Genomic DNA, 22,869 nt, shown 5'->3' on the forward strand with positions numbered 1-22,869 from the left:
TGAAACAGTGAAAATGTATTTAATTGTAGAATTGATTTCATACTTTTTACATGGTATACAAGAAACGTCAACTACATATAGTATAGAGTCCAGTCAGAACAAGCATCTCTCTCATTATAACGCTTCTCCTGAAGAATATCTCCTGAATGCGTAGAGGAATCTGATTCTCATTTACCCCTCCTCTAGATCTCTTCCTCTGTTTCATGTATAAAACAACCGTCACCAGAAACAGACAGAGCGAAGCCACCATGATAACCAGGCCTACCCAGCAGGATCAACCGGGCATGTCTGTCGAGGCGGGCGTCTCCCCAGAGGGCATCTGGGCCAATCTGTAGGGCAGGGATCTGGGTAGAGTTTCCAGGTGACATGGTTCCAAGGTGTGGATTGACCAGCAGATTGACCCAGACGGTGGTGTGGGAGGGGCGATGGCTTCCCACCGTCACCACGATGAACAGATGGTGCATCCCCAGGTCCTTACCCATGAGCCTCTGGGCTACGGTCACATTACCGGACCCGTCCAGCTGGAAGGACTGCTGCTGTCACCATGGTGATAGGGATGAGAGGTGCCGGTGATTCCAGCTGCGATGGTGTATTTGATCTCGAGTTTAACCCTGAGTCCTCGTCGATGGCGAGATCTTGGTTACCATGGTGCCCGTGGTGGTCCCCCGTGGAGATGGTGAGACACGGCATAGGTTGCTGCTGGGAAGGATGACCTGGGGCTGGTAGTCGTTGACATCCTCGATGAACATTGTTACCTGGCGACGGAGGTCAGAGGTGACGGTCCGTTGTCGGTGGCGAGCAGATCCTAACCGTAGCGGTCCTGTTTCTCGCCGGTCGACATCGGCCATGCAGCGCAGCGTCCCCTGGGCGTTGTCTATGACGAAGGGGGCTGACACTGCTGTTCACCACCCTCACCTCCACCTCCCCGTTAAGCCCTGTGTCCACATCCGACACCCCACCTTCCCCACCTGGGCCAGGGGGGAGGTATATTCTCAGGAGGAAGAAGATGAAGTGAGGGTGAGGAAGTCAGGAGCGTTATCATTCTGGTCCAGGACGGTGATTGTCACCATCACGGAAGACTCTAATGGAGGAGAGCCGTTATCTCTGGCTACAACTGTCAATCTGTGAACGACCTGTTGTTTCCTGTCCAGGAGTACAGAAACCGATCAGCTGACCTGTGTTTTGGTCGATTCTAAATATGGCCGCCGCCATGTGTGATAGTTGGGCCCAGTTTGTAGGTGACCTGCCCGTTCAGACTGCTGTCTCGTCCTGCGCGCAGACTCTCAGCAGAGACGCCCCCAGGAGGGTTATTCTCCCCTATGTCTATCAGATAGTGACTCTGGAGAAACTGTGGAGCATTATCATTCACATCCACCACCCTCACCTGATCTCTCTCCCTGGGAAACCCTGCTGTAGGCTCCCCCGACACCATCACGCATCACTACAGAAACATGATATTCACTATTCATCTCATTGTCTAAGGGCTTTGATGTTGACAGGAGATATTTGCCCTTCTGCCGGCTCAAAGAGAACGGCACCTCTCCTTCAATGGAAAGATACGATGAGCCTCTAACACTACTAGTATCCCCCGGTAGCTCTAGCAAAGCCAAGACAGTGGGGGGCTGGTTTTCCTGCAACACTATCGTCTGGTTTTGATGCTCTGCTATGAACCTGATCTTTATGCCATTTATGCCGTGTCTGCAGGGGGGCAGTGGGGGCCGCTGGCTAACACTATCAACACCACCTCCTCTCCCCTGTCACTAACACTGTCACTGTGGCGGTCTCTGAGCTCTCCTCTCAGGCTGATCAGGCCAGTGTGACTGTCCAGACTGAAGAGTTCCCTGGCCCGTTCTGAGACCTTGGGGCTGAGGGAGTAGGTAATGGCAGCGTTGGGGCCCAGGTCTAGGTCTGTGGCTCTAACCATGATTACTGCTGTGTCTCTGGGTGATTCCGCTATAATAACCACCTTCTGGGTGCTGTCCAGACTGAAGAGTTCCCTGGCCCGTTCTGAGACCATGGGGCTGAGGGAGTAGGTAATGGCAGCGTTGGGGCCCAGGTCTAGGTCTGTGTCTCTGGGTGATTCCGCTATAATAACCACCTTCTGGGTGCTGTCCAGGTGCTGTCCAGGTGCTGTCCAGGTGCTGTCCAGGTGCTGTCCAGGCTAAACTCTGGGAAGTTATTGTTCACGTCAGTCACTTTTATGAATAACTTTGCTGTGACGCTTAGTGGGGTAGAACCACAGTCTGTGGCCACTAGAGTCATCTCATGAAGATCCTGCTTCTCGCGGTCTAGTCCTTGTCGCACAACCAAAAACAAAATTGCTGCTTCTTTCTTCTACTGTCACACTGAAAAACCCACCGTCTCCCTAGGTGGTACTGCAGCTGTCCGTTACGTCCCCCATGTCACTGTCTTGGTCGTCCAATAAGAAACTGGTGGCGACAGCCGCATCCTCAGAGACACTCAGATGGATCTCAGTGTTGTCAAAGTGAAGAGCTGTCCTCTACGACCACCATGAACAGCTCTGCCTCAGGGCCCACGATGGCATCGTGTGGGACGATACACTCCCCAGCCTGAGGTTGGTCCCAGGACACAGGGCCTTTCGGTCCATCCTGCGATAGAGAGATCGTTTCTTTATCAGCAACAGCTATACATTACAAGCATACAGCAACAGTAAATATCAAAGTGCAACAATCCATCCAGTCATGTAAATAAATAGTCAAAAGGCCTGTAGGCCACCAGATCATCTAGAATAAGTTTCAATAAATAACCACCTGTGGTCGGCAGTGTAGACATCCTCTGTCCCCTGGTCCACACTGTGAGGTTGGAAAAACATTCATATGAGGAAATGATCCTCCTTGGAAGGCTATGAAGGAAACAGCTTTCTTCTGTGGTCTATTATTAACAGTGGCATTACTAGCTCAGTGGTTACTGTAAAAGAAGGGACTGTGTCGTGTCCTAAATGGCACCTTATTCCCTATTTAGTGCACTTCTTTTGATCAGCGCCAAATGGTAAAAAAGGTGCACTATTTAGGGAATAGGGTGGCATTGGGGACGCAGAGGGACTGTAATATAATCTGGGGCATCTCACCCTCTTTTTCCTTACTGTTCAAACCTACTGCAACATGACTAATGACAAAACATGCTTGTGGAATTATATTTTTTAAAAGCATTTAACAAAACATACACACACATCATTTATATGACAATTTACATATTTACATGATGATGTTCCATGTTAATAGTGAATAATAACTATCATCAAGCATTATTCTTAAAACATCCAATGATTTTTACAGTAATTTTTTTACAGTAATTAGCATAGACAATTACATAGATACAAGATATGACATGACAGATCAATTGCCCTCTGGTTTATTAAGTGATAAAGTGACTGACTAATGGTTGACTGACCTGAAGGAGTCCCACCCAGGTTATAGTATCATCTGTCACATGGCCCGTAGCCTCCACACATGACACCTGTCCGGTTACCTCTGCCTCCACCACTGCTAAGAGTAGGAGGAAAACTGGGAGGTAGCTGTACCTGTAGCCTACCTGGGAACTGTTAACACCCTCTCCTCTCACCTACTCCTCCCACCTGTCACTCTGCCAGACTAGTGTAGGGAGGAAGACTGGGGCTGGATCCCTGTAGGCCTACCTGGGTACAGTTAACACCTCTCCTTCTCTCCCACCTGTCACTCTGCCAGACTAGTGTAGGGAGGAAGACTGGGGCTGGATCCCTGTAGCCTACCTGGGAACTGTTAACACCTCCTTCTCTCCCACCCTCCCACTCTGCCAGACTAGTGTAGGGAGGAAGACTGGGGCTGGATCCCTGTAGCCTACCTGGGAACTGTTAACACCCTCTCCTTCTCTCCCACCCTCCCACTTGCCAGACTAGTGTAGGGAGGAAGACTGGGGCAGGATCCCTGTAGCCTACCTGGGAACTGTTAACACCCTCTCCTTCTCTCCCACCCTCCCACTCTGCCAGACTAGTGTAGGGAGGAAGACTGGGGCTGGATCCCTGTAGCCTACCTGGGAACTGTTAACACCCTCTCCTTCTCTCCCACCCTCCCACTCTGCCAGACTAGTGTAGGGAGGAAGACTGGGGCTGGATCCCTGTAGCCTACCTGGGAACTGTTAACACCCTCTCCTTCTCTCCCACCTGTCACTCTGCCAGACTAGTGTAGGGAGGAAGACTGGGGCAGGATCCCTGTAGCCTACCTGGGTACAGTTAACACCCTCCCCTTCTCTCCCACCCTCCCACTCTGCCAGACTAGTGTAGGGAGGAAGACTGGGGCTGGATCCCTGTAGCCTACCTGGGTACAGTTAACACCCTCTCCTTCTCTCCCACCTGTCACTCTGCCAGACTAGTGTAGGGAGGAAGACTGGGGCTGGATCCCTGTAGCCTACCTGGGTACAGTTAACACCCTCTCCTTCTCTCCCACCCTCCCACTCTGCCAGACTAGTGTAGGGAGGAAGACTGGGGCTGGATCCCTGTAGCCTACCTGGGAACTGCTGTGCCAACACTCACACACCTTGTGCCCTCCCACTACAGGTAACCTAATAAGCTGATTGAACAGTGTGCAGCAGCCAATCAGAACAACTGGTTACTCAGTATTCTTTTCCTTCTTCCTGTAGCGTTTTTCTCTGGTTTAGTGGTTTGAGGAATTGACTAAGTGAAAGTAAATGTAAAAGGATTATCTGAATGGTTCTGGTGAACGGAACAACAGAATATGAGATGTTAGATATGACATACAACAGGATTATCTGAATGGTTCTGGTGAACGGAACAACAGAATATGAGATGTTAGATATGACATACAACAGGATTATCTGAATGGTTCTGGTGAACGGAACAACAGAATATGAGATGTTAGATATGACATACAACAGGATTATCTGAATGGTTCTGGTGAATGGAACAACGGAACAACAGAATATGAGATGTTAGATATGACATACAACATAATTATCTGAATGGTTCTGTGAATGGAACAACGGAACAACAGAATATGAGATGTTAGATATGACATACAACAGGATTATCTGAATGGTTCTGGTGAATGGAACAACGGAACAACAGAATATGAGATGTTAGATATGACATACAACAGGATTATCTGAATGGTTCTGGTGAATGGAACAACGGAACAACAGAATATGAGATGTTAGATATGACATACAACAGGATTATCTGAATGGTTCTGGTGAATGGAACAACGGAACAACAGAATATGAGATGTTAGATATGACATACAACAGGATTATCTGAATGGTTCTGGTGAATGGAACAACGGAACAACAGAATATGTTAGATATGACATACAACAGGATTATCTGAATGGTTCTGGTGAATGGAACAACGGAACAACAGAATATGAGATGTTAGATATGACATACAAAAGGTTCTTCTCTGTAACCGTGGCAACATACATACTGTTATACATGATGAGAAAGAAGTCTGTTTTAGGGAAAGTTATTCTACCACAAAGTTCCAATTCCACCTGTGTCAACTGTGGCCACAAATGGCAAGTGATCACTGTGGTCACAGAGTGCTTCCCCAACCTAAAATTGGCCAACTAAAAATAGAAATATGACTGTAAAGGGCTATAATCTTTCCTCCCCAGATGTGTAGTGTGTGTCTATGTTGTTCATACAACCAGTAAATCAGTCAGTAGGACAGAGGTCTGTGTTGGCAGTGACATGAATTGTAACGTTTCATTCTCACTTATTGAGTGACCCTGTTGGTTGGTTAGCATAGTTTCAGGTGACTTTACAATAATGGGCCTTTACAGTGACAATACTTGGGGGTTAATTTACAAAAATCATGATAAGAAGTAACTTTATAATTAGGCATTTAAGGTGGGCTAATGTTAGTAAAGATGCTTTCCTGGGAAAACAGCAATATGATAGACAGATTGGCTGTTTATAATAGATAATAGGCAACAGTAGCCCTACAATTTATTACAAAAAGGTTGAAATCATAGATAAAATATTTTAGCAAAATCACATCATTCTGTTCTTTCATTTCCTTCCGAGATGATTTCTGTGACCCATTGAAAACCCTCTGAAAATATGGCCGTGAGTTGTACAGGGCCATCAACAGAGTGGAATAACTCTCATGGCTCAGTCCTGAAAATCAGGGGCTGAGGGGTTTGTGTTCTGAGAAAAAAAATAGCCTTTTCTAAAATCATTTCTGCAACTCTACGTCATTTTACATGACTGGGGACATTACAATAATATGTTTTTATAAGATGTCAAACTATTCTGACATTTACACACTGAGATCAATAAAACGAACGGTCAATGAAAAGAGTGGATACACTGATTTTATGCCTACAATATGAGGAGAAATTATCCACCAATTTTCCAGTGGCACTCACCTATTCAAACATACTTTTCCCCGCAATTGTATTTTGAAATATTGCGAAATATCGTCCAGCTACTGCCTGCTGTTTCATTGACAGCCACAACTCAACAAACAACTGTTATATATTTACCACCGCCTATTTGCGGGATTCCAGACTGTAGACGAGGCCTGTGCGCTCATAATGTGACAAAACACAATCTAAAGCATTTCATTTACATTTTAAATACACTATTGATCCTCTGAGGCTAAATTATACTAGTGTAGTATTTGACATGATTTCATTTAGAGACAGGAGTAATTACTTCATTTGACAAACGTATTTAATTTTATCTATAGCACTTCCAGCACCCCTTCCTGCAGCGCTATGTTTTCTTCCATGTTCCAAGGCCAAATAAATGAATCAACACTTCTTCTTATTCATTCAATCGACTGTGATCAGTAACCCCATATGAGGTTGTGTAGGTAGGCCTACTGTTACTATAATACTTCAAATAATCTATCAGCAAGTAGCCTAGCCTACAATTACGAGAATAAATCCAGTAGGCTGTCAATGAAACCAGTAGTGGTTTCAGCTATATTGTTATTGAAACGTCGTATACCATGTAGCCTTGTTAAACAATAAAATCACATGTCAAATGACTTGAATAGCTAACGGGGAAAGTGTACAAAGGTGTATTCGCATCAGTAGGCTAAGTGACTGAAATGCATCAGAAAAGTATTGGAAGGTTCAGGAAAACATCAGGAAACTCATAAAGTAGACTATAGTCGTGTGTAGAGAAGAGCTGCCTTGCTTTATATAGCGAGACTAATGATCATGAGCACTCACCTAAATTTAGCTAACATTTCCCAGTCTAATTGTAACCAAATATCCAAACGGACATTCAGTGAAAACTAAATCGTAGTTTCCATGCTTGTCTCAAGGCAGTCCCAATCAACACGGTGCTGGAATTACCAGTTGACCACACATGGCAACTGCTTTACAGTTCTTATAACCAGTGGTGTAGTGCTGTTTGTTTCAGGTAGTCTATTAAGCCATCATTTCTGAATGAAAGTTGGTACCGACATGACGCCTATTGTATAAAATCATTTTAGAATATACATACAATACAACATCCAAATTGCATGATTGTCTATGTCTGCACATACTGTAAGAGGCTAAAGGAACATTGTCTCCTTTTAAAAATCCTAAAACACCAAATGAGGCCTACCTTATTATAAATTAGGTCATTATCACTGTCAATCGTGAATGATAATTCTTCACGTTTTACATGTGAAACGTCCGTGCTGCATGCATGCCAACCATTTGATCCCAGTCAGTTTCATGGGAATAGGCATTTTGATCTTCTTGAATGATGTAAGGGTGACTAACAGGCCTAACGAATCAGATGTTTAGAGCAAAATATATATATATATTTCAGCACAATCATCCTAAATTGTTACAAGAAATGACATGGTGTTTTTGGTATAAGAGTAGCCTGACATTATCATGCTATTATATTCTGTTTGTTATGTAGAATACTAATGAATCATTAAGTGACCTTGCTAGACACAGCACCATTCTGAGAAGTGGTTATAATGGTTGGATGGCTTTGGAAGTTTCACAAAACCACAGTTCCATTACCTAAGTGGTGCATTCAGTTGACTACAATTTATTTTTACACCATTGCAGCATCAGCGCAAAAAATATTTGTGGCGTAAGCCCCGAAAGCCAGGTCCTGGTGACGTTCAGGGAGTTGCATAAGCATCTATCTTGGGGTTTCTGAGACTGTTCCGTTCATTAATTTTTCCTCTCCCTTTACTGTTACTTTCGAGACGCCCACTCACTACTGTAACCACAGAAGCCGCGCGCAGTGACCTGATTGGGTGCTGCAGAGAGCGTCTTTTCCGGTTGTGAGTAGAGTCTATGGAGGCTTTATAAACAGAAGACCCCACCTATCAACTTGAAACTTCACTTCTTGAACAGTTTCTGTCTTCTAAAGGTCATAGACACACAATTCCAGCTTTTCAGAATGTCTACAGAGAACTTCTCAGGCGAGTCTTGAGCGTTGACTAGATTTTTTACATTTTTATTATTAGGCTATTGATTATTGCAGCGTTTTTTAAATTGTATTTCATTCCTGCTGTTGTAGATTTAATGTGGATTGATTTTGTTTGGTATACATTATTTAGTTTTTAATGGCAAATTTTTGAAAACTTTGAATCTCTTTAGTCCTATTATTAATAGGCTGATTAAAATAAACGTGTAAAAATAATTCATGAATTGAATTATTCCCACTGTAATTTAAACCATTTTCTAAATCCCCTATCAGACTTGGAGCTGGAGCTAACTGATCTGTTCCAGGAGTTCGCTGACGTGGTTGAGGAGTTGAGAGAGCCTTCACAAAGCGTCCCGTACGAATACGAGCTGCTCTTGTCTGAAGCCAAACGACGCACCGGGCTAGGGGACGACGGCTCAGTGGTCAGCGACAGCGGCGTGGAGGACAATAGTGACTGCAGTGAGTAGCCTTTAGGTCTAAACCTTTATGGTCGTGTGTCCCATACATGCCTGGGGTTTGTGCGTAAACGATGACTCAGATGGAGAATACGCCTATGGGTAGCCGCGGTTTGAGCCCACACTTAACATTTATTTTCACTGGCGACAGCATCGGTTTACGAACATGCATCAACTTTACATGAAATTAGAGAGTCACACAAAATAACACTGTTTCATCTAATGCACGTTTTCTCCATGACATCTAATGGATTTGTATTACTGTCTGTGGATGAAGGGTTGCGTTATCTTATTTAACACATTCAATCTGAAAGTTATATTCAACATTAGCTACCAGAATGGTCTGCTGTAGCTCAGTTGGTAGAGCTTGGAGTTTGAAATGCCAGGGTTGTGGGTTTGATTCCTGGGGTCACCCATATGTAAAATGTATGCAGGTATGCTTTGGATCAAGTGTCTACCGAATGGCTTATATTTCATCAATAAGGCCTGAGAGGGTGTGGTATATGGCCAATATACCAGGCTCAGGGCTCTTCTTATGCACAACTGCTTGGCTCCAGCTTTGGTATAGTCATATACCACAAACCCCCGAGGTGCCTTATTGCTATCATAAACTGGTTACCAACGTAATTAGAGCAGTAAAAATATATGTTTTCTCATACCTGTGGTATACAGCTTTCAGCCAATCAGCATTCAGGGCTCGAACCACCCAGTTTATAATATATATTAGTCGTGCCACGTGTGGATGTGTTCTTGTGGTCTAACCTCTCTCTCTCTCTCTCTCTCTCTCTCTCTCTCTCTCTCTGTCTCTCTCTCTCTCTCTCTCTCTCTCTCTCTGTCTCTCTCTCTCTCTCCCTCTCTCTCTCTCTGTCTCTCTCTCTCTGTCTCTCTGTCTCTCTCTCTCTCTCTCTCTCTCTCTCTGTCTCTCTCTCTCTCTCTCTCTCTCTCCCTCTCTCTCTCTCTCTCTCTCTCTCTCCCTCTCTCTCTCTCTCTCTCTCCCCCTCTCTCTCTCTCTCTCTCTCTCTCTCTCTCTCCCTCTCTCTCTCTCTCTCCCTCTCTCTCTCTCTCTCTCTCTCCCCTCTCTCTCTCTCTCTCTCTCCCCTCTCTCTCCCCCCTCTCTCTCTCTCTCTCTCTCTCTCTCTCTCTCTCTCTCTCTCTCTCTCCCTCTCTCTCCCTCTCTCTCTCTCTCTCTCTCTCTCTCTCTCCTCTCTCTCTCTCTCTCTCTCTCTCTCTCTCTCTCTCTCTCTCCCCCTCTCTCTCTCTCTCTCTCTCCCCCTCTCTCTCTCTCTCTGTCTCTCTCTCTCTCTCTGTCTCTGTCTCTCTCTCTCTCTCTCTCTCTCTCTCTCTCTCTCCCTCCAGGCAGTGAGACGTTTCTGGGTAACGGTTTGAATGCCAGCGAAGAAGAGATCCACACTGCAGGCATAACAGTGACGCCCAAAGGTAAGGAGAGCAATACCATTACATCTCAACCCATCACCATGTAAACTAGCTCGGAGCTATCTAACCAGATGGAGTTGTAGTAGGACATCACTATCAGTCCATACACAGATCACTACCACTTTCACACAGATAATTAAAAGCATTTACAATAGATCACTATTGATTTGAGTTTACAACAAAGCTGGGCCGCTGTGCTTCTACAGCCTGTCTCCTGCAGGGCTATTGAGCCTCATCATTGGGTGGTGGAGCGGGGGTTTAGGGTAGGAGCAGCTGTGTGTGTCTGGGTGAAAGGGTGCACATTGTCTAATGTAGATGAGGAATAATGTTAATTGAAAGACCACAGAGTGCTGGTTGAGGGGGCACCAGTCTGTCTGTCTCCATTATACTGGCACACGGGGCACTACTTAAGACATACATTATACATACATAACACTACTAAAGACATACATTTGACATGCATAACACTACTAAAGACATACATTCGACATGCATAACACTACTAAAGACATACATTCGACATACATAACATTACTTAAGAGATGCATTAGACATACATAGCAATACATAAAGCATACATAAGCCATACATAAGCCATACATAACACTATAATATCCACGTCAGTCAGTCTGAGTGTGTGCTGCAGGCGCCTCACTGGCTCAGTGGAGTTTTATATTATGGGCTGTTTAAGAGGAGATTTTTTTAATAAAAACAGCTGAATACGAGTCTGTGAATCTTATTTTCCATCTTGGTTAAACCAGGGGGTTGTGTCCAACTCCTTCATTGTGTTCCAAATGGTACCTATTTCCTATATAGTCCACTACATTTAACCAGGGCCCTAAGGGCTCTAGGGAATAGGGTGTCATTTGGGATGCAGATTCTTCTTATATAATTCTGGGAGTTGGATCCCATTTCCTGCTCTGATCCAAAGGAGGAAATGCCAGTGAACATAGAGCTGCTACTGCTGCATCTCTCCACAGAAATGTTCCATTCAACCACTCTCTTTTTCTCCATTCTCACATGCTCTCCATTTTCTCTTCAGCCAGAATGGGAGACACAGGAGACCTACAGAGATTCATTGACAGTTTGGACCGGGAACTTGCTGGTATGCATCTCAAAACAAAACACAAATACCCCACAGCTGGACAATCTCTTTATATATCTTTAGTCTAGTGTTTCAATCTCTTTATATCTCTTTATTCTAGTGTTTCAATCTCTCTATATATCTTTAGTCTAGTGTTTCAATCTCTTTATATATATTTAGTCTAGTGTTTCTATCTCTTTATATCTCTTTAGTCTAGTGTTTCTATCTCTTTAGTCTAGTGTTTCTATCTCTTTAGTCTAGTGTTTCAATCTCTTTATATATCTTTAGTCTAGTGTTTGAATCTCTTTATATATCTTTAGTCTAGTGTTTCTATCTCTTTAGTCTAGTGTTTGAATCTCTTTATATATCTTTAGTCTAGTGTTTCTATCTCTTTAGTCTAGTGTTTCTATCTCTTTAGTCTACTGTTTCTATCTCTTTAGTCTAGTGTTTCAATGCCAGCTGAGGTCAGTGTATCATGCAGTTTATTTTCTATATGCCTTTAATATGATTCATTTATTTACTGCTAGTTAGGCCTTTAATATTATCGATTTCCTTTTCCATTGAGATGCTAACATGTAGAGCAGCTAGTAGCCAGTAACCTACAAGCAGCATAGTGCACTACTTTTGACCAGAGCCCTATGAGGTAATAAAGCCCTATGAGGGAATAGGGTGCCATTTGGAACTCAAACTGGGTCTCATCCTTGTAGTATCCAGCTGAATCACAGCTCCTCTAGTGTCTAAATGCAGTATCCAGCTGAATCACAGATCTCCTCTAGTGAATAAATGCAGTATCCAGCTGCATCACAGCTCCCCCAGTGTCTAAATGCAGTATCCAGCTGAATACCAGATCTCCTCTAGTGAATAAATGCAGTATCCAGCTGAATACCAGATCTCCTCTAGTGAATAAATGCAGTATCCAGCTGAATCCCAGATCTCCTCTAGTGTCTAAATGCAGTATCCAGCTGAATCCCAGATCTCCTCTAGTGTCTAAATGCAGTATCCAGCTGAATCCCAGATCTCCTCTAGTGTCTAAATGCAGTATCCAGCTGAATCCCAGATCTCCTCTAGTGTCTAAATGCAGTATCCAGCTGAATCCCAGATCTCCTCTAGTGAATAAATGCAGTATCCAGCTGAATCCCAGATCTCCTCTAGTGTCTAAATGCAGTATCCAGCTGAATCCCAGATCTCCTCTAGTGTCTAAATGCAGTATCCAGCTGAATCCCAGATCTCCTCTAGTGAATAAATGCAGTATCCAGCTGAATCCCAGATCTCCTCTAGTGTCTAAATGCAGTATCCAGCTGAATCCCAGATCTCCTCTAGTGTCTAAATGCAGTATCCAGCTGAATCCCAGATCTCCTCTAGTGTCTAAATGCAGTATCCAGCTGAATCCCAGATCTCCTCTAGTGTCTAAATGCAGTATCTAGCTGAATCCCAGATCTCCTCTAGTGAATAAATGCAGTATCCAGCTGAATCCCAGATCTCCTCTAGTGTCTAAATGCAGTATCCAGCTGAATCCCAGATCTCCTCTAGTGAATAAATGCAGTATCCAGCTGAATCCCAGATCTCCTCTAGTGTCTAAATGCCATGTCTGCAGGGTTGAGGTGGGCTATCTACACACCCTCCAGTGATAGTAGTCTATAGTACATGACTATCTTACCACTATCAGCAGAGAGGCAGTGCTGTTTGAGAACACACAGAGACGAAGATACACACACACACACACACACACACACACACACACACACACACACACATGCCCGCACACATACACACACGCACACGCGCACACACACAAACACACACACACACACACACACAGACATGCACGCCGACTCACACACACATACAGATAAGTGCTGTTCCCGATGAATCATAACTGTTCTCGGCATCTGTACCAGACTGCTGCATGCTAATGACTGTGCGTTTGTTTGTGTCTGTCTGACAGAGATGTGAGCGGAGAGACGGAGAGAGATGGGGAGAGACGGAGACTGAGAGAGAGAGAGCTGCTGAGACCACGGGGAGAGCGAAGAGAGAACAGACCAGAGGCTGCACGGCTGGCTACCTCTGGACACACAACCACACTGATCTAAAACAGTTCTGTTCTGTTCGGAGAAAGCCAGCTCTCTCTTGGCCCCTTTAAACATTAGGAATTAAAAGGGCATCATGTTCAACATTTAGAACACCACTGGACCTGAGGTGGTAGACTACATCCCTTCCCTCAGACTGGTGACGTATTCACAGCTAAACCGAGCTGTTGGATAGTCAACGTGAATCTCTTCAATAGGAGAACATGATGTGTGTGAAATGGCATCCAAGTACAACACTTGCTAATCACAAGATCTATAGTGGGAAACATAGGGTCTATGCCAACCTGCTGTTTCCTGATGGAAGGCCTTATAATAGTGAAAGCCGTTGTCCTCATCACAACCCAATGTGTTAGACCTCCCCCATGTATAGTTATTCTTCAAAATGCTGAGTTTTATATTGTAAAGTCGGAAGTGATATACAGTATTATATTGCCTATACTACAAACAGACCACTGCCTAACCTGATGATGATGATGGTGATTTTTGTACAGATGAATAAAGATAGTTAAAAAAAAACTTTTGCTGTATTTTTAAGTTATTTAAAAGCAATTGAATATTCTAAAAACAAGTGGGTGGAAAATGTACAGTGAAAAGTAAGTGAGCAAAATTTCACATGATACCATTAATCAATCAATCAAAGGAATCAAATGTATTTATAAAGGCCATTTTACATCAGCAGATGTCACAAAGTGCTATACAGAAACCCAGCCTAAATCCCCAAACAAGCAATGCAGATGTAGAAGCACGGTGACTAAGAAAAACTCCCTACAAAGGCAGAAACATAGGAAGAAACCTAGAAAGAAATCAGGTTATGAGGGGTGGCCAGTCCTCTTCTGGCTTTGCCGGGTGGAGATTATAACAGAACATGGCCAAGATGTTCAAATGTTCATAAATTACCTGCATGGTCAAATAATAATCACAGTGTTTGTAGAGGGTCCAACAGGTCAGCACCTCAGGAGTAAATGTCAGTTGGCTTTTCATAGCCAAGCATTCATAGTTAGAGACAGCAGGTGCGGTAGAGAGAGTCGAAAACAGCAGGTTAATGACATTATTGGATTTATATAGCACTTTTCCAACTTCTCAAAGCTCTTTCATTGTTTGGGGGACATCAGCTATGTCACAGAGGAGATATGAGTGAATAGAACATCAGCTATGTCACAGAGGAGATATGAGTGAATAGAACATCAGCTATGTCACAGAGGAGATATGAGTGAATAGAACATCAGCTATGTCACAGAGGAGATATGAGGAATAGAACATCAGCTATGTCACAGAGGAGATATGAATGAATAGAACATCAGCTATGTCACAGAGGAGATATGAGTGAATAGAACATCAGCTATGTCACAGAGGAGATATGAGTGAATAGAACATCAGCTATGTCACAGAGGAGATATGAGTGAATAGAACATCAGCTATGTCACAGAGGAGATATGAGTGAATAGAACATCAGCTATGTCACAGAGGAGATATGGAGGAATAGAACATCAGCTATGTCACAGAGGAGATATGAGTGAATAGAACATCAGCTATGTCACAGAGGAGATATGAGTGAATAGAACATCAGCTATGTCACAGAGGAGATATGAGTGGAATAGAACATCAGCTATGTCACAGAGGAGATATGAGTGAATAGAACATCAGCTATGTCACAGAGGAGATATGAGTGAATAGAACATCAGCTATGTCACAGAGGAGATATGAGTGAATAGAACATCAGCTATGTCACAGAGGAGATATGAGTGAATAGAACATCAGCTATGTCACAGAGGAGATATGAGTGAATAGAACATCAGCTATGTCACAGAGGAGATATGAGTGAATAGAACATCAGCTATGTCACAGAGGAGATATGAGTGAATAGAACATCAGCTATGTCACAGAGGGGATATGAGTGAATAGAACATCAGCTATGTCACAGAGGAGATATGAGTGAATAGAACATCAGCTATGTCACAGAGGAGATATGAGTGAATAGAACATCAGCTATGTCACAGAGGAGATATGAGTGAATAGAACATCAGCTATGTCACAGAGGAGATATGAGTGAATAGAACATCAGCTATGTCACAGAGGAGATATGAGTGAATAGAACATCAGCTATGTCACAGAGGAGATATGAGTGAATAGAACATCAGCTATGTCACAGAGGAGATATGAGTGAATAGAACATCAGCTATGTCACAGAGGAGATATGAGTGAATAGAACATCAGCTATGTCACAGAGGAGATATGAGTGAATAGAACATCAGCTATGTCACAGAGGAGATATGAGTGAATAGAACATCAGCTATGTCACAGAGGAGATATGAGTGAATAGAACATCAGCTATGTCACAGAGGAAATACGAGTGAATAGAACATCAGCTATGTCACAGAGGAGATATGAGTGAATATGTTGAATAGATCAAATAATAAATACAAAAATAGAGGAATACGCGTGACTGCTGGCTTCTACTTCTCTTTTAGTCTTACTGCTAGTATCAAACCTACAACTGCCTGTACCCTCCGTTCACCTTACCCTGTCTGCCTGGGCCTTTCTTCACTTCCTGTTGTCTCCACTTCCTGTACGACTCCTCTGATTGGTTGGCAGAAGTGAAACTCCAAACAAAATCAGGAAACACAAATCTATCCCTGGCACTGCTCGGAGACAGTTAAAGGTGGGAAGTGCGTCAGTAGAGTGTGATGGCATAACAATCGTGATTTAGTCTATGTTTAGCATTGTTGTCCGAGGATCAGAGGGTCAGGGATGAGACTATAACTATTGCTGCTCTCTCTAAGAGGCGACTACTGAGAAGCTGAATAGTTGGTAATTTAAAGACTTTAATTATATTCTATTTGTCTCTACTGACACCCTATTTCCTAGATAGTTCACTATTATATGCATCTCAATTGACACCCTAAGGGCACCCAAATGGCACCCTATTGACACCCTAATGACACCCGAATGACACCCAAACGACACACTATTGACGCCCTATTGCCACCCTAATGACACCCACATGACACCCTATTTACACCCGAATGACACCCAAATCACATACTATTTACACACTAATGACACCCAAACGACACACTATTGACGCCCTATTGCCACCCCAATGACACCCAAATGAGTTTCTACCTTATGTAGTAAGATGTGTACATATCCACAGACCCTAAGGAGATGTGCTTTAGTGCTTACGTCTTTGCTAACTGGTGGATGTAGTTACAGACGTGATGCATAGCATACCATGCTATCGCTAACATGCTATCGCTAACATGTGACTGTCACTAAAGCTGTGGGCTGAATCAGTTATTTTTAATTAACTAACAAACAACCCTGTACATTCTGTGAAGATAATGTATGACTTGGTAGTAGGCTACATTAGCTGTATGACTTGGTAGTAGGCTACATTAGCTGTATGACTTGGTACTAGGCTACATTAGCTGTATGACTTGGTAGTAGGCTACATTAGCTGTATGACTCGGTAGTAGGCTACATTAGCTCGGTAGTAGGCTACATTAGCTATATGACTCGGTAGTAGGCTACATTAGCTATATGACTCGGCAGTAGGCTACATTAGCTGTATGACTTGGTAGTAGGCTACATTAGCTGTATGACTCAGTAGTAGGCTATAATCGCTCGGTAGTAGGCTACATTAGCTGTATGACTCTGTAGTAGGCTACATTAGCTGTATGACTCTGTAGTAGGCTACATTAGCTGTATGTTAGAATACATTAGATCCACTGAATGTACTGAGTGAGGCAAAGTGGGGGGTGAGAGAGAAATAGAGAGAGAAACACTTAAACAATAGTCACCAATAGAGGAGTGTGTCCCTGTCCCTGAGCTGCCTGTCTGCTCCAACCAGATAAAAGAGATGTGCTGACTGATTGAGGCCACAACTGTGCAGGGAGAACAAACCTGGTTTGCTGCCAAAATGGCGCCATATTCTCAATATTTGTGCACTGCTACATAGGGCTCTGGTCAAAAGTAGTGCACTATGTAGGGAATAGGGTGTCATTTAGGACATGTCACAGAGAGAATAGAACACCATTTTTGGCCTGGCATCAACATTGTGAATTGTCTGGAACTTCCAATTGAAGTTTGGGTTTTAGGACTAATGAGGCAGTTTCCTGTACAGCGTAGTGTGGGGGTGAGAGCTGTCCAAAAAGGAAGAGACACAATGATGAGGAAAACAATCCAGTCAGTGGTCAAGTTCAGATTGAAACCGAAAGGGCCCTGGCTTGGCCCTTCTCACTTCACTATTCCAAAATTGTGTCAGGGATTACTTCAGAATTCTAATAAATGATCACTAGTGATTTTCAACAGGGATTCCCCTCTGAGTGACAATTATATTTCTCAAAGAGCATATGAGGTGAAATGCTTTTCATTAGCGAGCTGGGCCAGATAAAAACAAAAAAAAACAGGCTAGTAAAATAGGATTATTAAAACGGTCGGCACAATCATATGCTATATATGGGGCGGCAGGGTGGCCTAGTGGTTAGAGCGTTGGACTAGTAACCGGAAGGTTGCAAGTTCAAACCCCCGAGCTGACAAGGTACAAATCTGTCGTTCTGCCCCTGAACAGGCAGTTAACCCACTGTTCCTAGGCCGTCATTGGCACTTTTGCAATTATGTTAGCACAGTTGAAAACTGTTGTGCTAATTGTTTAAAGATGCAATAAATGATGTAGGATGCCAGAGAGATATGTATACTGTAGCTAAGAAAGTAATACTAAGTGTATGTTGTGTAGTAAGCTGTTAGTAGCCCATGTGCCTCACCCTAATCATTTGTACAGTGTACAGAGTGAGGAGGACCTGTTTATTGCGCTTATACCACGGTTGCCAAAGAAGACAAAGTAAACATGGAATTACATTTTTATAAAATAACATATTTCTTTGACTGAGCATTTGGCACATGACTGAGCCTACAGTACTGGTACATACCAATGCGGTATTGTAAACACATCGTTTGTGGCCGGTGTGTGCTTGTTTTCAATCTTTTTTTGTACAGCTTTGACAGTGCTACTGATAGCTACTGATAGCTGATACTGAGTAATACACTGTAAGAACGGCCCATGTTCTGAATTCTGTCGCTGTACATTTCAAAAGTGCTGAACAAATAGTTATATTGACTACATCTGTCGTCGCTCGCATATTAATGTCTTAATAGAATATACAGATTGTCTCTTATCCGCTTGTCGTCCCCTTATGCCATAGTTTGTACATCTCAATTGTCAGTAGAAACCATATTTGTTTAAGCAAGTCACATATCAGCTATGTTTTTTGAAAAGGCAGTAAATGAGGCTGAATGAACTGTTTTGCTGCCAGACAAGACTCTGCTGATAGCCAGGTGTAGCAGTGGTAAGGTGTTGGGACTCTGCTGATAGCCAGGTGTAGCAGTGGTAAGGTGTTGGGACTCTGCTGATAGCCAGGTGTAGCAGTGGTAAGGTGTTGGGACTCTGCTGATAGCCAGGTGTAGCAGTGGTAAGGTGTTGGGACTCTGCTGATAGCCAGGTGTAGCAGTGGTAAGGTGTTGGGACTCTGCTGATAGCCAGGTGTAGCAGTGGTAAGGTGTTGGGACTCTGCTGATAGCCAGGTGTAGCAGTGGTAAGGTGTTGGGACTCTGCTGATAGACAGGTGTAGCAGTGGTAAGGTGTTGGGACTCTGCTGATAGCCAGGTGTAGCAGTGGTAAGGTGTTGGGACTCTGCTGATAGCCAGGTGTAGCAGTGGTAAGGTGTTGGGACTCTGCTGATAGCCAGGTGTAGCAGTGGTAAGGTGTTGGGACTCTGCTGATAGCCAGGTGTAGCAGTGGTAAGGTGTTGGGACTCTGCTGATATCCAGGTGTGGTAAGGTGTTGGGACTCTGCTGATAGCCAGGTGTAGCAGTGGTAAGGTGTTGGGACTCTGCTGATAGACAGGTGTAGCAGTGGTAAGGTGTTGGGACTCTGCTGATAGCCAGGTGTAGCAGTGGTAAGGTGTTGGGACTCTGCTGATAGCCAGGTGTAGCAGTGGTAAGGTGTTGGGACTCTGCTGATAGCCAGGTGTAGCAGTGGTAAGGTGTTGGGACTCTGCTGATAGCCAGGTGTAGCAGTGGTAAGATGTTGGGACTCTGCTTATAGACAGGTGTAGCAGTGGTAAGGTGTTGGGACTCTGCTGATAGACAGGTGTAGCAGTGGTAAGGTGATGGGACTCTGCTGATAGCCAGGTGTAGCAGTGGTAAGGTGTTGGGACTCTGCTTATAGACAGGTGTAGCAGTGGTAAGGTGATGGGACTCTGCTGATAGCCAGGTGTAGCAGTGGTAAGGTGTTGGGACTCTGCTGATAGACAGGTGTAGCAGTGGTAAGGTGTTGGGACTCTGCTGATAGACAGGTGTAGCAGTGGTAAGATGTTGGGACTCTGCTGATAGACAGGTGTAGCAGTGGTAAGGTGTTTGGTCTCTGCTTATAGACAGGTGTAGCAGTGGTAAGGTGTTGGGACTCTGCTGATAGACAGGTGTAGCAGTGGTAAGGTGTTGGGACTCTGCTGATAGACAGGTGTAGCAGTGGTAAGGTGTTGGGACTCTGCTGATAGACAGGTGTAGCAGTGGTAAGGTGTTGGGACTCTGCTGATAGCCAGGTGTAGCAGTGGTAAGGTGTTGGGACTCTGCTGATATCCAGGTGTGGTAAGGTGTTGGGACTCTGCTGATAGCCAGGTGTAGCAGTGGTAAGGTGTTGGGACTCTGCTGATAGCCAGGTGTAGCAGTGGTAAGGTGTTGGGACTCTGCTGATGGCCAGGTGTAGCAGTGGTAAGGTGTTGGGACTCTGCTGATAGCCAGGTGTAGCAGTGGTAAGGTGTTGGGACTCTGCTGATAGCCAGGTGTAGCAGTGGTAAGATATTGGGACTCTGCTTATAGACAGGTGTAGCAGTGGTAAGGTGTTGGGACTCTGCTGATAGACAGGTGTAGCAGTGGTAAGGTGATGGGACTCTGCTGATAGCCAGGTGTAGCAGTGGTAAGGTGTTGGGACTCTGCTTATAGACAGGTGTAGCAGTGGTAAGGTGATGGGACTCTGCTGATAGCCAGGTGTAGCAGTGGTAAGGTGTTGGGACTCTGCTGATAGCCAGGTGTAGCAGTGGTAAGATGTTGGGACTCTGCTTATAGACAGGTGTAGCAGTGGTAAGGTGTTGGGACTCTGCTGATAGACAGGTGTAGCAGTGGTAAGGTGATGGGACTCTGCTGATAGCCAGGTGTAGCAGTGGTAAGGTGTTGGGACTCTGCTTATAGACAGGTGTAGCAGTGGTAAGGTGATGGACTCTGCTGATAGCCAGGTGTAGCAGTGGTAAGGTGTTGGGACTCTGCTGATAGACAGGTGTAGCAGTGGTAAGGTGTTGGGACTCTGCTGATAGCCAGGTGTAGCAGTGGTAAGATGTTGGGACTCTGCTGATAGACAGGTGTAGCAGTGGTAAGGTGTTTGGTCTCTGCTTATAGACAGGTGTAGCAGTGGTAAGGTGTTGGGACTCTGCTGATAGACAGGTGTAGCAGTGGTAAGGTGTTGGGACTCTGCTGATAGACAGGTGTAGCAGTGGTAAGGTGTTGGGACTCTGCTGATAGACAGGTGTAGCAGTGGTAAGGTGTTGGGACTCTGCTGATAGCCAGGTGTAGCAGTGGTAAGGTGTTGGGACTCTGCTGATATCCAGGTGTGGTAAGGTGTTGGGACTCTGCTGATAGCCAGGTGTAACAGTGGTAAGGTGTTGGGACTCTGCTGATAGACAGGTGTAGCAGTGGTAAGGTGTTGGGACTCTGCTGATAGCCAGGTGTAGCAGTGGTAAGGTGTTGGGACTCTGCTGATGGCCAGGTGTAGCAGTGGTAAGGTGTTGGGACTCTGCTGATAGCCAGGTGTAGCAGTGGTAAGGTGTTGGGACTCTGCTGATAGCCAGGTGTAGCAGTGGTAAGATGTTGGGACTCTGCTTATAGACAGGTGTAGCAGTGGTAAGGTGTTGGGACTCTGCTGATAGACAGGTGTAGCAGTGGTAAGGTGATGGGACTCTGCTGATAGCCAGGTGTAGCAGTGGTAAGGTGTTGGGACTCTGCTTATAGACAGGTGTAGCAGTGGTAAGGTGATGGGACTCTGCTGATAGCCAGGTGTAGCAGTGGTAAGGTGTTGGGACTCTGCTGATAGACAGGTGTAGCAGTGGTAAGGTGTTGGGACTCTGCTGATAGACAGGTGTAGCAGTGGTAAGGTGTTGGGACTCTGCTGATAGCCAGGTGTAGCAGTGGTAAGGTGTTGGGACTCTGCTGATAGCCAGGTGTAGCAGTGGTAAGGTGTTGGGACTCTGCTGATAGCCAGGTGTAGCAGTGGTAAGGTGTTGGGACTCTGCTGATAGCCAGGTGTAGCAGTGGTAAGGTGTTGGGACTCTGCTGATATCCAGGTGTGGTAAGGTGTTGGGACTCTGCTGATAGCCAGGTGTAGCAGTGGTAAGGTGTTGGGACTCTGCTGATAGACAGGTGTAGCAGTGGTAAGGTGTTGGGACTCTGCTGATAGCCAGGTGTAGCAGTGGTAAGGTGTTGGGACTCTGCTGATAGCCAGGTGTAGCAGTGGTAAGGTGTTGGGACTCTGCTGATAGCCAGGTGTAGCAGTGGTAAGATGTTGGGACTCTGCTTATAGACAGGTGTAGCAGTGGTAAGGTGTTGGGACTCTGCTGATAGACAGGTGTAGCAGTGGTAAGGTGATGGGACTCTGCTGATAGCCAGGTGTAGCAGTGGTAAGGTGTTGGGACTCTGCTTATAGACAGGTGTAGCAGTGGTAAGGTGATGGGACTCTGCTGATAGCCAGGTGTAGCAGTGGTAAGGTGTTGGGACTCTGCTGATAGACAGGTGTAGCAGTGGTAAGGTGTTGGGACTCTGCTGATAGCCAGGTGTAGCAGTGGTAAGATGTTGGGACTCTGCTGATAGACAGGTGTAGCAGTGGTAAGGTGTTTGGTCTCTGCTTATAGACAGGTGTAGCAGTGGTAGGTGTTGGGACTCTGCTGATAGACAGGTGTAGCAGTGGTAAGGTGTTGGGACTCTGCTGATAGACAGGTGTAGCAGTGGTAAGGTGTTGGGACTCTGCTGATAGACAGGTGTAGCAGTGGTAAGGTGTTGGGACTCTGCTGATAGCCAGGTGTAGCAGTGGTAAGGTGTTGGGACTCTGCTGATATCCAGGTGTGGTAAGGTGTTGGGACTCTGCTGATAGCCAGGTGTAACAGTGGTAAGGTGTTGGGACTCTGCTGATAGACAGGTGTAGCAGTGGTAAGGTGTTGGACTCTGCTGATAGCCAGGTGTAGCAGTGGTAAGGTGTTGGGACTCTGCTGATGGCCAGGTGTAGCAGTGGTAAGGTGTTGGGACTCTGCTGATAGCCAGGTGTAGCAGTGGTAAGGTGTTGGGACTCTGCTGATAGCCAGGTGTA

At 44.9% G+C, this 22,869-nt stretch overlaps 1 protein-coding gene and 1 pseudogene across 1 annotated transcript; one reads left to right on the plus strand and one right to left on the minus strand.

Moving 5' to 3' along the window:
- Positions 1-121: 121 nt before the first annotated feature.
- On the minus strand, positions 122-3,214 carry LOC135567040 (protocadherin-20-like; annotated as a pseudogene).
- A 5,074-nt stretch (positions 3,215-8,288) lies between these two features.
- Positions 8,289-13,973, plus strand: LOC115122106 (regulator of cell cycle RGCC-like). Its single transcript, XM_029651296.2, has 5 exons — positions 8,289-8,398; positions 8,677-8,862; positions 10,215-10,295; positions 11,335-11,397; positions 13,322-13,973. Exons 1-5 carry the CDS (start codon positions 8,377-8,379, stop codon positions 13,327-13,329), a joined length of 360 nt encoding a protein of 119 aa, XP_029507156.1. The 5' UTR covers positions 8,289-8,376; the 3' UTR covers positions 13,330-13,973.
- Positions 13,974-22,869: the final 8,896 nt, after the last annotated feature.

The sequence above is a fragment of the Oncorhynchus nerka genome, unplaced genomic scaffold (genome assembly GCF_034236695.1).
Source record: "Oncorhynchus nerka isolate Pitt River unplaced genomic scaffold, Oner_Uvic_2.0 unplaced_scaffold_2687, whole genome shotgun sequence".
Classification (NCBI taxonomy): domain Eukaryota; kingdom Metazoa; phylum Chordata; class Actinopteri; order Salmoniformes; family Salmonidae; genus Oncorhynchus; species Oncorhynchus nerka.

Excerpts from the sequence above, each read along its gene's own strand:
- LOC115122106 (XM_029651296.2), top strand. The coding sequence starts at position 8,377 with ATGTCTACAGAGAACTTCTCAG. Across the intron at positions 8,399-8,676 it reads GTCTACAGAGAACTTCTCAG|ACTTGGAGCTGGAGCTAACT; the intron begins GCGAGTCTTGAG and ends ATCCCCTATCAG. Across the intron at positions 10,296-11,334 it reads CATAACAGTGACGCCCAAAG|CCAGAATGGGAGACACAGGA; the intron begins GTAAGGAGAGCA and ends TTTTCTCTTCAG.